The 15,669-nt window shown below is 30.8% G+C and overlaps 2 protein-coding genes across 7 annotated transcripts; both read left to right on the top strand.

The window, feature by feature from the left end:
- The first annotated feature begins 373 nt into the window (after positions 1 to 373).
- LOC103497526 (pentatricopeptide repeat-containing protein At3g54980, mitochondrial) lies at positions 374 to 7,649 on the top strand. 6 transcript variants are annotated; one of them, XR_007815485.1, is made up of 5 exons: positions 374 to 768; positions 883 to 1,071; positions 2,725 to 5,430; positions 5,505 to 5,575; positions 7,204 to 7,649. XR_007815485.1 is itself a non-coding variant. In XM_051079352.1 (3 exons), exon 3 carries the CDS (start codon positions 2,809 to 2,811, stop codon positions 5,377 to 5,379), a length of 2,571 nt encoding a protein of 856 aa, XP_050935309.1. In that variant the 5' UTR covers positions 374 to 768; positions 883 to 1,071; positions 2,725 to 2,808; the 3' UTR covers positions 5,380 to 5,509. The 6 variants fall into 6 exon arrangements, 1 of the variants encoding a protein (XP_050935309.1); XR_007815488.1 differs by having other exon boundaries at positions 3,456 to 5,430; XR_007815489.1 differs by lacking the exons at positions 374 to 768; positions 883 to 1,071 and having other exon boundaries at positions 3,012 to 3,159; positions 3,239 to 3,318; positions 3,456 to 5,430.
- Positions 7,650 to 12,462: 4,813 nt separating this feature from the next.
- LOC103497463 (patatin-like protein 2) lies at positions 12,463 to 15,336 on the top strand. The gene is made up of 6 exons (XM_008459664.3): positions 12,463 to 12,612; positions 12,759 to 12,940; positions 13,766 to 13,970; positions 14,116 to 14,277; positions 14,470 to 14,781; positions 14,885 to 15,336. The coding sequence occupies exons 1-6, from the start codon at positions 12,499 to 12,501 to the stop codon at positions 15,104 to 15,106; spliced, it is 1,197 nt and encodes a 398-aa protein (XP_008457886.2). The 5' UTR covers positions 12,463 to 12,498; the 3' UTR covers positions 15,107 to 15,336.
- Positions 15,337 to 15,669: the final 333 nt, after the last annotated feature.

The following is a 15,669-nucleotide window of genomic DNA, read 5'->3' on the forward strand; positions in this document are numbered from 1 at the left end:
CGAATGAATCGAGATCTACCAAATCTTTTACAAACATCAAATTTTTTATTATAATCTTGTCAAAATTTATATAAAAATGTTGTTTGCCAACTTAGTTTCGTATAAAAGATCTGAGAAATCATATAAAATTTGATTTAAGATTCAGAAAAGATTAGTTAAAATTTTGTAGATCATGCAAGAAAAATTACTTATAATCAAATTTGAGAAATTGACGTAAACATCCGTTTTCAAATTTATTTTCTGACTACAAAAAAGTTCAATTTAGATTTGAGAAGTTTTGAAAAATTGTTAAAATGTCGGTTTAAATTTCAAAGATGTATCGGAAAATCAAAAATTGATTTTTAAAAAATTGTTAAAATGTCGGTCTATATTTCAAACTTACCCTCTCTCTCGCACGCTCACCCTCTCCTTGTAGTCTCAACCGTTCCCACCACCCTCACGCCACATTCCCGCCGTCGACCGCCTCCTTCACGTCAGCACCCAAGCTGGTACCGTCGCACGCCGCGGCAGTCAGTCGGAGGTACGCAAGTCGGTCTCTTTCTCTCTCTCTCTCTCCATTGCAGCTACTGCCGTCTTCAGTCGCCGGGCACCACCTTCGGTTGTCTAAGATCCACGTAAAGCAGAAGCAGCAGCTCAAAAATGCTGAATTTTTCTCAGTTGGGCATCCGTCTACGTTACCCACGATTCGTTGGACCTTGAATTGTCTCACCCATTCGGTTCCGGCTTCCAATCTCAGTTTTTCAACAGTTTGGAACGCTATACAGCAAGGTATTGAGTTTTCTTTAGTGATTTTTCAGTGGGTAATACCGTTCGATCTCTCCTTGAATTCACTATTTAGCATTGTGTATTGAACTTTAAGTTTTGAAATTTTTACGTGGATAGGTGGTTTAATTTTAAGGAGAGGCGACCGACCTTGAATCAGAAATTTCTTGCATATATTGTATAAGGTTTATCAAACGGCTTCTATTTGGGTCTCAAAAGTTGAAACGGATCTGAGATTGTGATTTAGGATTGGACTGCGACATTTGTAAGTCGAAGGGCAATTCATTTTGTTGCTGAAAATTTGTTGAGGTAAGTCAATAGCGTTTATTTTAAGCTTCAGAGAAACTTTGGTTTAAGATCTTATGTATAAATTTTGATTCAAGTTCATCAAGGACTTCTAAGTAGCCACAAGTTATATTTTGGTAGTTGTTGGAACTTCATTTGAAATAAGTCACCTTAGTGTTCGAATGCCTTAAAGGGAAGGTCAGGTGTTTACTGTGTATTTTATGTGAATGCATGAGTTTCTGAAGAACTAGAGTAGTCATGTATTTTAAATGAATTTGGATGTTGATTTATGAGTGGCATGAACGAACTAAAGTTTTCCTAAATGATAAAGCCATGAATTGTGAATGAACCAAAGTTCCCCTTTCGTTTAATCACTGACAAGTCTTGCTTCTTTTTCAAAAAAAAGAATTTTTTTTATGAAAGTCGTGAATGTTATGTTATATATGTCATGCATGCAAAGTTTTATGTGATGGAGGAATCAGCTATTATGTTGCATGGATTGGCAAATGATTTTCTATGCGGGATCTCATGCATTTGTGGATACTCATTAAAGTCATGAAAACCTTCAATTGTATCCTTCCTTTTTCTTGAATGGTTTAGCTGCAAGAAAGTGGTGCATGTCTAGGGGCTCTAGTGCATGAAAGTGATGTTCTAGGGTTGGTATGTATGGAAGTAATGCATAGTTAGAGTTCGAGAGGTTTGAGGTATGAAATTGATAACGCACCTTAAGTGTCAGTTTTTGGAAAAAGAGAGTTCGTTGATAAATCATCAATGAAGTAAGGGGAAAATCCAAACACCAGTAAGTGATTACAACAGAGAACACCAATTAGTGACTGAGAAAGACAAACTGTAATGAACGAAAGGGTGCATAATTTTGCACCAAGAAAATAAAGCAGAAGACAAAAGGAGGAATTGTCACGGAAAAGCCTTTGATTTGTTTCACCTCATAAAATCCAAAAGAAAGATTGCAATAAAGCCAACCAAATTGTCTCTCATACCTTAGGGCTATTTGGGAGGCTAAATTATAATCAAAATTACTAGTAATCTAAGGAGTGTTAGAATGAGTGGGGAATTGAGGACGAAATGAAAATGGGACCGTGAAGGGTAAAAACGGTGGAAAAGGTTGAAAACTTACATAATGAATTTGGTATTATAAATCAGGCTTAAAACGCTCTATCCAAAGTTCCAAAAGTTGGTTTTGGATTACTTTACATTACAAGCTCATTCTATTACAGGCCTTCCAAACTACCCCCTAAGTGTCAACTTAACATACATTTTCCTTTACTTGTTACAATTGGGAAACATCATTTGTATTCCTATGGTTGGGTCCCTTTTTATACATCTTTGGATGTTTTATTCAATCTAAGAAATAATTTCTTATAAAAATTGGTTTCGTGTTTTGTTATTCTACTCAATCTCCAGTCTGCTTTCTTCCAGCCTGAGCATGTGAGTGATGATAACTTTGTGGTTTTATTCGCTGTTATGTTCACTACTGATGTATACTTGTTATAGCTTTCACATGGAGGTTTACGTTTACCTATGAATTTTGATTTCATTAGTTTTCTCTCCCTTCCGTTTGATCGTGTCAGGAACTTATCACATTTCTTCTCATTTTAAACTCATGGTTTTAGTCTCCTTCGATCTGCTCATTCTAAGTATTTATTTTTGTTTGTTTAGGCACTTTTATCAACGATCAGATTTGTTCTTCAGGTTGTACAACTGTCTCCTTGAGTTTTAAGGCACTTTTATTGAGAAATAGACATGAGAAATCATTCATCAAATTCATCATTGCTTCTCAGCTCCCTTTTTAAAAAAAAATCTTTTAGTTCGCTATCAGAAATTCCAGGAAAGACTATCATACAGTTGTCATCTTCTGAGGATATCAAGCACAACATTGATGCTTCTGTGGAAACCTCTTCTAAAGTGGCATGTCAGACCAACTTAGTTTCTTTAGAGTCCATTAATGGAAATTGTGATACCTCTCTCAATTCAGCTCTAACTGAAAGTCATGTGATAAACACTCTTTTAAACAGCAAAAGTGATCCAACGTCAGCATTGAAGTACTTCAAAAGGATTAAGAAGAAGATAGAATTTGCCAAACGCACTGATGCTGTATGTATCTTGCTTCTCATTTTGACAAATTCGGCAGAGACACATAGAGCTCAGTATTTGTTTGATCAATTTGCTTCAGGAAAATCAGTCCACCCTAGTTGTCTTATGGACCGTTTAGTGGAATGCACAAAACTGTACAGTTTTCCATTGGATATTCAGGTTTTTAATTATTTGTTGAAAAGTTACGTTAGAGCAAACAAAATTGAAGAAGCTCTTCATTGTTTTAATAAAATTGTAGAATTTGATATGACGCCATCAATTCAGTGTGTGAATATTCTTTTGACTGCCATGGTTAGGAAAAACATGACTTGTGAAGCACGGGAGTTGTACAACAAAATGTTGCTGATAGGAGTTCCAGGCGACTGTTTTACATTACATGTTATGTTGCGTGCTTGTTTGAAGGAAGGGAATATTTTGGAGGCAGAGCAACATTTTTTACAAGCGAAAGCAAGAGGAGTGAAACTTGATCAAGAAGCTTATAGTACATTTGTTCGTCTAGTTTGTTTGAAACCAAACTCTGGATATGCTTCATCTTTGTTAAGAGAGATGAGGGCAGCAGGTTGGGTTCCTTCCGAAGGTACATTTACAAGTGTTATTACTGCTTGTGTAAAGGAAGGGAATATGGCAGAGGCTTTGAGGCTGAAAGATGATATGGTTAATTGTGGAAAGTTTATGAATTTGGCTGTTGCAACAAGTTTAATGAAGGGTTATTGCATGCAAGGAGACCTCAGAAGTGCTTTAGTTCTCGTGAATGAAATAGGCAAGAGTGGTTTGGTGCCCAACAAAGTTACATACTCTGTTCTGATTGATGGTTGTTGTAAGAATGGGAATATTGAAAAGGCATTTGAGTTTTTCTCTGAAATGAAAACTAAGGGCATTCAGCCAAGTGTTTATTCTTTGAATTCTATAGTAGAAGGGTATTTGAAATGTCACTCTTGGCAAAATGCATTCACGATGTTTAATGATGCACTTGAGAGTGGTCTTGCAAATGTTTTCACGTTTAATACTTTATTGTCCTGGCTTTGTAAGGAGGGTAAGATGAATGAAGCTTGCAATTTATGGGATGAGGTGATTGCTAAGGGTATCAGTCCTAATGTAGTTTCGTACAATAACATTATACTTGGTCACTGTAGAAAAGATAATATTAATGCAGCATGTAAGGTGTACAAGGAGATGCTAGATAATGGGTTTACCCCAAATGCAGTTACCTTTACTATTCTAATGGATGGTTATTTTAAGAAAGGGGATATCGAGAATGCTTTTAGTATATTTCACAGGATGAAAGATGCTAACATTCTACCCACAGACATCACATTAGGTATTATCATCAAAGGTTTGTGCAAAACTGGTCGAACCTCTGAGGGAAGGGATTTGTTCAATAAGTTTGTTTCTCAAGGCTTTATTCCTACTTGTATGCCTTACAATACTATTATTGATGGTTTCATCAAGGAAGGCAATATTAATTTGGCGTCGAATGTGTATAGGGAAATGTGTGAAGTAGGCATTACTCCTAGCACTGTCACCTATACATCCTTGATTGATGGATTTTGTAAAGGCAATAATATAGATCTTGCTTTAAAGTTGCTGAACGATATGAAAAGGAAGGGTCTTGAAATGGACATTAAAGCATATGGCACACTCATAGACGGTTTTTGCAAAAGAAGGGATATGAAAAGTGCGAACGAACTTCTTAACGAACTTCGGGGAGCTGGTTTATCTCCAAATCGTTTCATTTACAATAGCATGATTGCTGGGTTTAAGAATATGAACAACATAGAAGCAGCTATTGACTTGTATAAGAATATGGTGAATGAGGGTATTCCGTGTGATTTGAAAACATATACCTCAATGATTGATGGATTGCTGAAAAATGGAAGACTTCTCTATGCATCAGATATCCACACCGAAATGCTTTCTAGGGGTATATTGCCTGATGATCGGGCACAAACGGTTCTAATCAATGGTCTTTGTAACAAAGGGCAATTTGAGAACGCACGCAAGATTTTGGAGGATATGAATGGAAAAAACATGATTCCTAGTGTTCTCATTTATAATACATTAATAGCTGGGCACTTTAAGGAAGGGAATTTGCAAGAAGCTTTTAGGTTGCATGATGAGATGCTTGATAGAGGTCTTGTTCCTGATAATATTACCTATGATATTCTTGTCAATGGAAAGTTCAAAGGAGATGGTAATTTTAGTAGAGATTTGAGTTTCTAAGTAGCTAGACTCGCCCTTCTATAATGTTCCCAAAGGAAGCGTGGTCATTAGGTATTTTTTTTCATCTCTGTATGTCTATTTATTCTGCATAGTATGCGATTTAATGATTGACCATCATTTTCTAGGTGCATTTTCTTATTCACATTTTGGATAAGTCAAAAAGGTTTCATGTCTTGGCTCACCCTCAGTTTCAAAGGTATGCCTTTAAAAATCAAGATTTGTTTAGGTTCCTTTTGTTAACTATTTTATTTTTTGTTTTTGTGTTTGAAAAAAAAGTCTATTTCTTATTCATGTCTTTCAATAGTTTGCATTTTTTTTAAATATGGTGGTTGAATTTTTAACCAAATTTCAAAAACAAAACAACTTTTTGAAAGTTACTTTTTAAGTCTTCAAATTTTGACTTGGGTTTTAAACCATTGATAGAATATAGCTAACAAAGAAAGAAAGTTGAAGGTGAAAATAGTGCCTATAGATTTAATTTTCAAAAACAAAAACAAAAAATCAAAATGGTTACCAAACGGGACCTTAGTTATTACATTTTTTTCTTTATATTTTAATCCACTTTGAAATTTTAGTAGCCATTATCATAGTGTAACGTACCCTCAAATGAATTTATTTAATTGTTTTGCTTAGATATCTATAATTGTTGAAATGGTTCAAACATTATGAGCAAACTTATGGAAATTTTGCATGACCCTCAATTGAAGTTGCATCAGTTATTTATTCAAGGTTAAGGATGCTCCAAGTGGATTCTAATAGTTAGTGTTTGAGGTACAAACTATTTTAGCCTAAGTTATAATAATTATGGAATGTCATAATGTTGTCTTGGTGTTGCAATACGACGCTTGGCTAAAGTAGCACTGCGGCGCTTCGACTCAATCTATGTATATCTGTTTTCCATTTTTAGGTCGTAAGCCAGCCATCAGAACATTGTTTCTTTATTTTCTCTTATCATTTTACTACTTTATGTTTGGGGTTTTGTTCCATTGATTATTGAGATGATTCTAGGCTAAGGTAAGTTCTAGTTTGGGTTCAGTAGTTTTCCCATTTTTGGATTAATTTTGAGGCTTGTTCTTCATCCCAAACTATTCATACAAGTTTATGGATTTTACTTCTGTACCTAGCTGATTAATTATCATATTAACTTGGACTATTTCACAAACTATTCTTTGATGGTATGTTTGGAAGCTTATGATTAATCACCAAGAAGCAAAAGATTAGATTAGCTTGTAAATTGTGAGTCGACAACAATTAACGCTGTTTAATCAACCTAGAGGAAATTGCTTTGAATATTTAATGACAATATTACCAATTAAACATTCATCCTGCCATAATCCCTAAAGCTTAATGAAATTAGTTCAAGTGTTTAGCATGCATGAATACATGTTGGCTAATTAGTAACTTAGAATGGTTATAGTTGGCACTACTAATCAATTTTGCCAAGCTTAGACAAGAAGTGTGACTTAGAGTTTGATGATCGGTTAAACTAAATGGGGAGACTACGAAACAACACAAGCTCTTTGATATTATTTCTTACAACTCTCTCTTGCTATCTTTTATTTCTATGCACATTTAGTTTCTAAACAAACGCCAACCCCCACCCTCATTTATACCATTTTATCCTCTTTATTTAGGGTTTGATTCATCACTCTCATGTGCTTTATTGTCTATTCCATAGAGATGGAGTGATTTAAGGTCGTCAAAAGCTAGCACTTTGAAGGAATCAGGCTTTTATTTATATTGATATCCTCATGTGTTATTTTATGCTCTTTATGTATAGGGTTTGATTCTTTACTTTATCGTGTTTTATTGTCTGTTTTGTAGAGATTTGAGTGATTCAAAGTCATTTGGAAAGCTTTGAATGAATTATGAACAAATTAGAGCTAATCAAACTAAATTGACCAACCAAGTTATGAAATATCAAGTTCAAGCCAATAGATTTGAGAGGAAGCATCTCAACGCCATGAATGGAGAAGAACAAAAATGAAAAAGGAGATGAGACGACAATGACGAAGTATGAAAGGAGAGAGAAGGATGGAGAACGAAGTGGTCTTCATCTCAAACTCTCTAGCAATGAGAGGGTGTCTCATATACAGAGGGAGATCTAAGCGTTCACTCACTGAGTTAGGTCGTCTATATATCATTGTAGAAATCTCGTATTTATAGATAATTGCAATATTGTAGTTCATTAGCTTTTCTGTCTTTCCTTGGGCATTGCCTTCTTAGTGTATGTGACGTTGCATCGAATTAAGTTATCAAATTTTGTGTAATTCTTGCTCTTCTCTATTTGTGTTTTACTTTATGTTTCAACGATTGTAGTAACATTATGTGTATCAAATAAACCCCTTTTGATATTAGTAGCTAAATCAATTTTAATCCTTATTTTGGTTTATAACTTTTTTGAACAATCACCATATGCTCTTAAGGGTTCGTTCGGACTATTTTGACAAAAAAATGTTTTCTAAAAAAATTATTTTTATTTAAACTATCAAAAGATGTTTAATATATACTTTCAGTGGTCGGTAAACACTTTAATTATTTTTTTCAAGATGACTTTTTTTAAAACTAAACACTTTAAAAATTATTTCAAAGACACGTTAAGAGTTGAGTTGTATCCACGTCTAACAAATTCAATCTCAAAGTTTTATAGTCAAAATTAATAAAATTATTATTATTATTATTATTATTATTATTATTCTTATTATTATTCTTATTATTATTATTATTATTATTATTATATTTCCAAAGTTCAACAAAAGTGTTGTGATATTTCCAAAGGAGATTACAAAGGAAGACAAAAAGATGAAATATAAGAAGAGTAGTCTATTATTGAAAATTATGTACTAAAACATTTGATTTCAACATCACTAATTTTATATTAATGTAACCATTAATTTAAATAAGTCTTAACCACTTGTAAAATCATATGTTAATTGTTTCTTTTTTTCAAAATTGTTTAGTGCTTTTAATTAAATTTTTAAAATTACAAATTTAATCTTTCAACTTCGATACTTGATTTCATATTTAAAAGAAATCAACCACATGCTAGACACAAAATTAAAAGAAATCATGGTTTCTTTATTAGACATAAAATTCAAACATATATTTAATAGTTTCATTTAAATGTTTGAAAATTTTTGAATTCGTGAAATACTATTAGATATAAACATGAAAATTCATACATTTGTTATAAAAAAATTGAATTTATCGAACTTATTATACTTTTTATTCTTCAAGAACCAAATAGATAAGACATATAAAAAGTTTTCGAGCAATATATTTCGTTGGTGTTCTATGGGTTACATGAAAGATGATAAGCTATGCCCAAGTTTACTTAAATATTTATTTTGGCATTTTATATGGCTTGATTTTAAAAAAAATTAGTAGGGTTTTATTGATAATTTATGAGCTATATGACAACATTGATGTAACGTGTTGATTAGGTCTAACAATAATTTAGTATGACATGTTAAAATGAGTTTGGTTCAAAGATGATTTACATGATCTTCTCTAGAAGTCGAAGATTCAATTCTCATCTTCAATCATTTAGATTTGGAACGATATTTTTCGAGATTTTTTTAGTACACGATCGTTTATCTTTTTTACACGAGTCAAATCTAAATAATTTTTTAAGATTTTTTTATATACGATCGTATAAATTTGGCTACTTTTTTTACACGATCGTACCAAATCTAAACGACATTTTTTTTCAAGATTTTTTACAACCAAATAACAATTTGAAAAAAATATATCTTTTATATTTGATACATAATCTTAAACCAAACAACAATTTGAAAAAAAAAAAAGGAAGAGACGAAAGCTATGGAATGAAAAAAAATCGTAGAGGAATAGAAGAAAAAAGACGATAAAAGGGAAAGACAAAAATGAAAATTTTTTTAAAAAATGGCAAACTTCATGAACTTTTTCATTTTGTTACACGAACCGTAAATATTTTATTATGGTTTTAAAAGATAAAATTTAGTCCAATTATTTTTTTGGATAAAAATATTCATAAATAGGTTTTTATCATATGCGTTACTTAACATAAATTTATCAAATCATAAAATTAAATTTTAATTATTTTTACGAAATAATTCTATGACACGAATTTTGTAATTTAACCTATTTTTTAAATTAGAAAGTAAATGGAATACATTGATTCATGGTAAATTTATATAAATATAACAAATTTCTTAAATATACGATCTATTTAATAATTTAAGAAAGTCTCACGAAGCTAATTATTTTTTTATAAATTTCATATTTGCGCTTATTGAATTTTGATTATTGTAGGACGAATTTTGCAGTTCTTTTTCTTTTTTTCTTTGCTATTTATTCTTCTATTTTTCATATTATTAATTTCTTCATATTATTATTTCTCTTTCTTTGTATTCTCACTTCTTGTTTGTAATTTTTTTCATTTCCTCTTCTAGAATTTCTTCCTTCTTATTCATCTCTCATTTTCTTTTTTTCTTTTTGGTCAATGATCTAAACGATATTGGTACAGGATCTAAACGATTATATACCAATATCTAAATGATCAATTGTCTACTCGGATAGACACAGATAGACCAATATCACTAATAAATCATTTAACTTTGGTACAAGATAGCTTGGATTGGCTACAAGATCGTTTAGACTTGGTACAATATTATTTAGACTAGGTACAAGATCGTTTAGATTATGTACAATAGTACAATAATCTTTTAGACTAGGTACAAGTGTACACAATCGTTTAGCTCGGCATAAGATCGTTTAGATTAGATACAAAATTATTTTTTCATGCGCGTGTGACTGATTAATCGTGCGGGTATTTTTGTTATTTCACACCAAATCCTTGAATTTCTTCTTTTTTTTCAATATTGTTATATATGGTGTAAATATTTTCACATCACAGACTACTTAATTCATTATTAAAAGAAAGAATAGGAAACGAGAAGAATGCCATGTTTTTTAATTTTGTTTTTATAGTTTTTAATTATTTTGTTATGCATAAAGTTATTAAATGAAACAAATCCATTTTGCATAAATTTATAGGATTTTTTGTGATAGGTTTAGTCAATAAAAAAAAAAGATTACAAATATTGGTTTGACCATAAAAGATAACGTGCAATCCTTATTTTAAACTAAAAAAAGCTTAATGGTTGATCATCAAATTATTAGTTAAAGATACCCCAAGAAACTTTCAACAAAATGAGTTGCCAAGTAATTAAATTATTAATTAAGCAATCCAATCAGTTAGTTTTAGTTAATTCAATTTTCTCATCGTATTCCGACCTCCGTTTCTGAAAGGTCAGAAGTTTAAAACTCCACTACCCACCATTATACTAACAAAAATTTCACCATATACGTTACTTTTAAAATAATAGAGGCAAAAGGGTACTTTTGTTTTCAAAATCACTTTTATGAAATAAAATATTTATCTAATCATTTTCAACATTAGACTCGACTTTTGTACGCGAATGGTCTAAATGGACAATCAAGACTAATAATGAGAAAAAAAATCAATAACAGAAAATCGTCCTATAGAACTAAGCATTACAAACCTCGAAATATATATACAACACAACTTTTTAGAGTAGTGTGTCCCAAGAGAACAGATGTAGAGGTAAACCAAGTAAACATCATTTGATTAAGGGTTTGCTTCTTTTCTTTTTCATCTTGGTTTCGTGTATAATCTAATGAGGAGGAATATCTCCCATTAAAAGTTTTAAACACAAGTTCAAATTGTTATGGTTATAGATTTACGTGTAAAAAAATCAAGAGACAACATATGGTATATATAAGATCGAACTTATTTCAAGACAAGATTAATCAGAAAAAATGTAAAATCAATAGATGTCACGTAGAATATATTTATAGTTTTTTAAAACTAATAGTGTTTTCTACAAATGAAGTCCCACAAAATTAAATAGATTAGACTTTGAGTGGATTGCTTTATTGGATAACTACAAATATGTATTTTTTTTTTATATAAATTGTTATTAAAATGTGTTGACTAAAGAAGGTGATTATAAATTATATATATATATATATATATATATATATTAGTTGGAATACAATGTATTACAAATTATGCTAATATTGATGTGTATGCTAAGTCATTTAGTAGACCTACTAGAAGTAGTGTTTGATGTTAAATTTTACTTTTACTTCTTCTTGATTTTAATAAAATATTGCTTAATTCTATAATACACAAATACATGTATTGTTTTTAATAATATAGTAAAGTAAATCAAAATATTTATAAATTAGTAAATTTTTTATAGTGTGTCAAATGATAGTACCGACTTATTCTTATGAGTGCCGTTTATCAATGTTACAATAGACACTGATAGAAGTTTATTAGTATGTATCATTAATAGATTTTGAAATTTATTCATCGTAAATATTTCTACTGTTTTGCTATTTCTAATAGTTCTTCTATATACACCGATAAATTTAGTAAAATTTATGCTTTATTATATATATATATATATATATATATATATATATATATATATATATATATTGGAAATAATAAAAATACGAAGTGTAACTAGTCCTAAAATTGTCATTCAAATTATTTATATTGAATTATTTTCAACACTCTTTACATTTTTTTCTATACTATTTTTAAAGAATTGTCGTGGATAGTAAAAAAAAAAAAACAATAATACAATATATAGCTAAAAAAATCTTAAATAGACCAAACAAAATTTTAATATTTTGTTATTTTTTAAAATGTCCCTTATTTTCACTGAATTATAAAACCTCCGTCAATAAAAAATTTTTGATCCACAACCGTTTACGTACATTGGAATTTTGATTAAGAATTTAATTTTTTTTTATTTTAAAATAAATGAGAACTACAATGTTTAGAGAAATGAACATAAATGTGAAAGGCAAGAAATGTGGAAAATAATTAAATTAGTTATCAAAATGAGAAGTTGGATTATTCAAATACATAAGTTCTCTCTTATTTTTTAATCAATATCCTAACCTTCATTATCATACCATACAATATAAAAATCCCCTAATGTTGTATTAGTAATGATATATATATATATATACACACCATAAAGTCTCAAATATATTAGGAGAGAAAAAACGACATATCCACATTGGCAAAGAGAAAGGATGGAAGCAAATTTTGCAAAGGGGAAGATGATAACAGTGTTAAGCATCGACGGCGGGGGCATTAGAGGAATCATTCCGGGGACTGTACTCAAATTTCTTGAACAAAAGCTTCAGGTAAACAAACAAAAACCATTCATTGAAGTACTTGTGGATTGATTAACTAGCTTCTTTCGTTTAACGGTTCGAATGCGTTTGTTTATAGATACTTAGGGAGTCAATTCAAACATGATAATTTTGGTGGGTGATGTTGTTGGATTTAGGATTTGGATGGCGCACAAGCGAGGATAGCAGATTATTTTGACGTAATTGCTGGAACGAGTACAGGTGGATTGGTGACGACCATGATTACTGCTCCTGATAAGGATAATCGACCTTTGTTTGCTGCTAAAGATATTGTCAAATTCTATTTGGATCACGCTCCTTACATCTTCCCTCAAAAAAAGTTGGTATTCTAGTTCAGTACGCTTTTGACTTTTTACGTGTTTAAAAATATCTTTAGTAATTTTTAATTGTCAAATTTTAATCATTCTCATTGGGTTAAATAATAATAATAATCTTTTTAATAAAAGGACACTACCTAATATATTGTCACAATTTATCGAAGAAATAATAAAAACTTTTTCTTCTAGAAAATAAAAGGTTAAAAAGAAAACTAACGTCAATTAATTTAAGATTTATTAAAAATACATAAATTACGAAATTTAATATTTGAAATTAAGTTGACCAAAATAAAACAAAGACCAAACTTCCTTGAGGACCAATTTTTGTTTTTTTCTTTAGAAATATTTTATTATAATATTTAAATATTTATATCTATCAACTTGTGATTAAACAATTAAGTGAAAGTATTCATTTTCTTTTAAATAGACAAAAATATTTTTTTAAAAAAAGGAAACGTCATTTATGTTTGTTTAATGTGTCTGTTGAGCTATCTTCTCTAGAATTTGGACCTCTTGTGATATGCATGTATAACATCAATCTTTGTAAAAAACCGCACTTGAGTTGTCTTTCGGATTCCCTTGACCTATTGACATGTATAATTTACGTCTTTGTAAAAAACTGTTACTGTCTTGTCTTCTGAGTTTATTGACCTATTAATGTATAATATCAATTTCTTTAAAAGCCAAAATTGAGTGAAGACAAGAAAAAAAAAAACCACACTATTTTTTCAAATAGTTGTTTAAATAGAGATATACGAAAATCGTTTGTCTTATTGTTAACGATAATCCTTAAAATGAACTAATTTATAATGATTTTGATTGAATAGATCATGTTATGGAATGAGTAATCTTATAAGCAAAGTGACGAACTTTTTTGGGCAAGCAACGGGACCAAGATATGATGGAAATTATTTGAGGACAATGTTGAATGAGAAACTTGGAGATCTCACTCTCAAACAAACTTTGGCATATGCTGTCATTCCTGCTTTTGATATCAAGCTTCTCCAACCAGTTATTTTTACTACAAATGATGTATGAACAACGTAACTCTACTCTTTACCCCTTTAAAAGTGCTTTTAAGTGAAGAATTTTAATACTAAAACCATATTTCATTGAGAGTAATAAGAAAATTATAGAAAGTCATTTCAAAATGATCACTGCTGTTTCTTTTTTGTAGGCAAAATCTAATGAGCTCAAGAACCCACGACTTGCAGATGTTTGTATAAGCACTTCGGCAGCTCCAACATTCTTACCAGCACACTACTTTGAGACAAAGGATTCTAATGGTGGCACTCGTGCGTTTAATCTAGTTGATGGTGGAGTTGCAGCTAATAATCCTGTAAGACAGACTAACATTTTTTTTTTTTTTCCTTTTTGACAAATTGATGAAAATTTGTGAGTCAGAAAATATAGAACATATAGTCATTGAGAAAAGCTATAAAAAAGGATATTTCTTGTAGTGAACTTTTTCCTATCATTGTGTATTTATTCTACCAAAAATATATTTTAACGTAAACTTAAAATTTTGCAGACACTTGCTGCAATCACTCACATTACGAAAGAGATAAGTGTGATGGGAAATTCAGATTACATAAACATAAAGCCAATGGATACAAGAAGAATGCTGGTTGTTTCATTAGGAACAGGTGCACCCAAAAATGATGAGAAATTCAGTGCAGTTCAAGCCTCCAAATGGGGACTTTTCAGTTGGGTTTTAGACTTTGAAAATGGTGGCACCCCCATTGTTGATTTCTTTGGCCATGCAAGTGCTGATATGGTTGATTATCATGTTTCTACCTTCTTCCAATCATTACATAGTAAACATAATTATCTTCGTATTCAAGTACGTATACCATAGATCTTATAGCCAAAGTGTTGATATAATGTTACATCTTTTAGGTCAGTCAATAATTTAACCACGTGTTCGTTTGAAAATGATCATGTAGGATGACACATTGACGGGGGATCTAGCCTCGGTGGACGTTGCGACAAAAGAGAATTTAAATAAGCTGGTAGAGACAGGAGAGGCTCTACTAAAGAAACCAGTTTCAAGAGTGAATTTAGAAACTGGAAAATTTGAAGCAGTTGATGAAGGTACCAATGAAGAAGCACTTACTGAGTTTGCGAGGCTGCTTTCTGAAGAGAGAAAGCTAAGACTAAGCACTTAAACTTAATTAGGATATTCCTTCATATGCTTCTTTAACTAAATAATATATTAATTGTTATTTACTTTGTTTGCTTATGTGCGAATATACCATGGGAATAAATCTCATCCTTGTCATCTTGTGTATGTTTATGTTTCTGGTGTGAATGTGCCATGGGAATAAATCAATTGAATCTTTTGTGTGTATATGAATGATTTTTTTTTAAAAAAAAAATCGTCCAACTTCTACTTGGATATTGAAATTTTCACATTATAATTGTCATGGATGACTCAAATATTTAGAATAAAATATATTTCGTATTCTTTAGAGTTGAATCTCTATCCAATTTATGAATCTCAAGATGATTTAAGAGTCGGAGCAACCCTATAGAGTTGACATGACCTCAATCAAGGATGACATTGAGGTTAGACTATTTAACCCAAGGATTTACATACTTTGTACTTCCAAGACTCGATACTAATTGAGACAAAAATCAATAACACGTACGGCTCAAACCTAAAGAAAAAAAAAAGAGAGAGAAGTCCTAGAAAATCCAATCTCTATATGTAGAGAACAACTCATATACT

Source organism: Cucumis melo, chromosome 11, assembly GCF_025177605.1.
Source record: "Cucumis melo cultivar AY chromosome 11, USDA_Cmelo_AY_1.0, whole genome shotgun sequence".
Taxonomy (NCBI): domain Eukaryota; kingdom Viridiplantae; phylum Streptophyta; class Magnoliopsida; order Cucurbitales; family Cucurbitaceae; genus Cucumis; species Cucumis melo.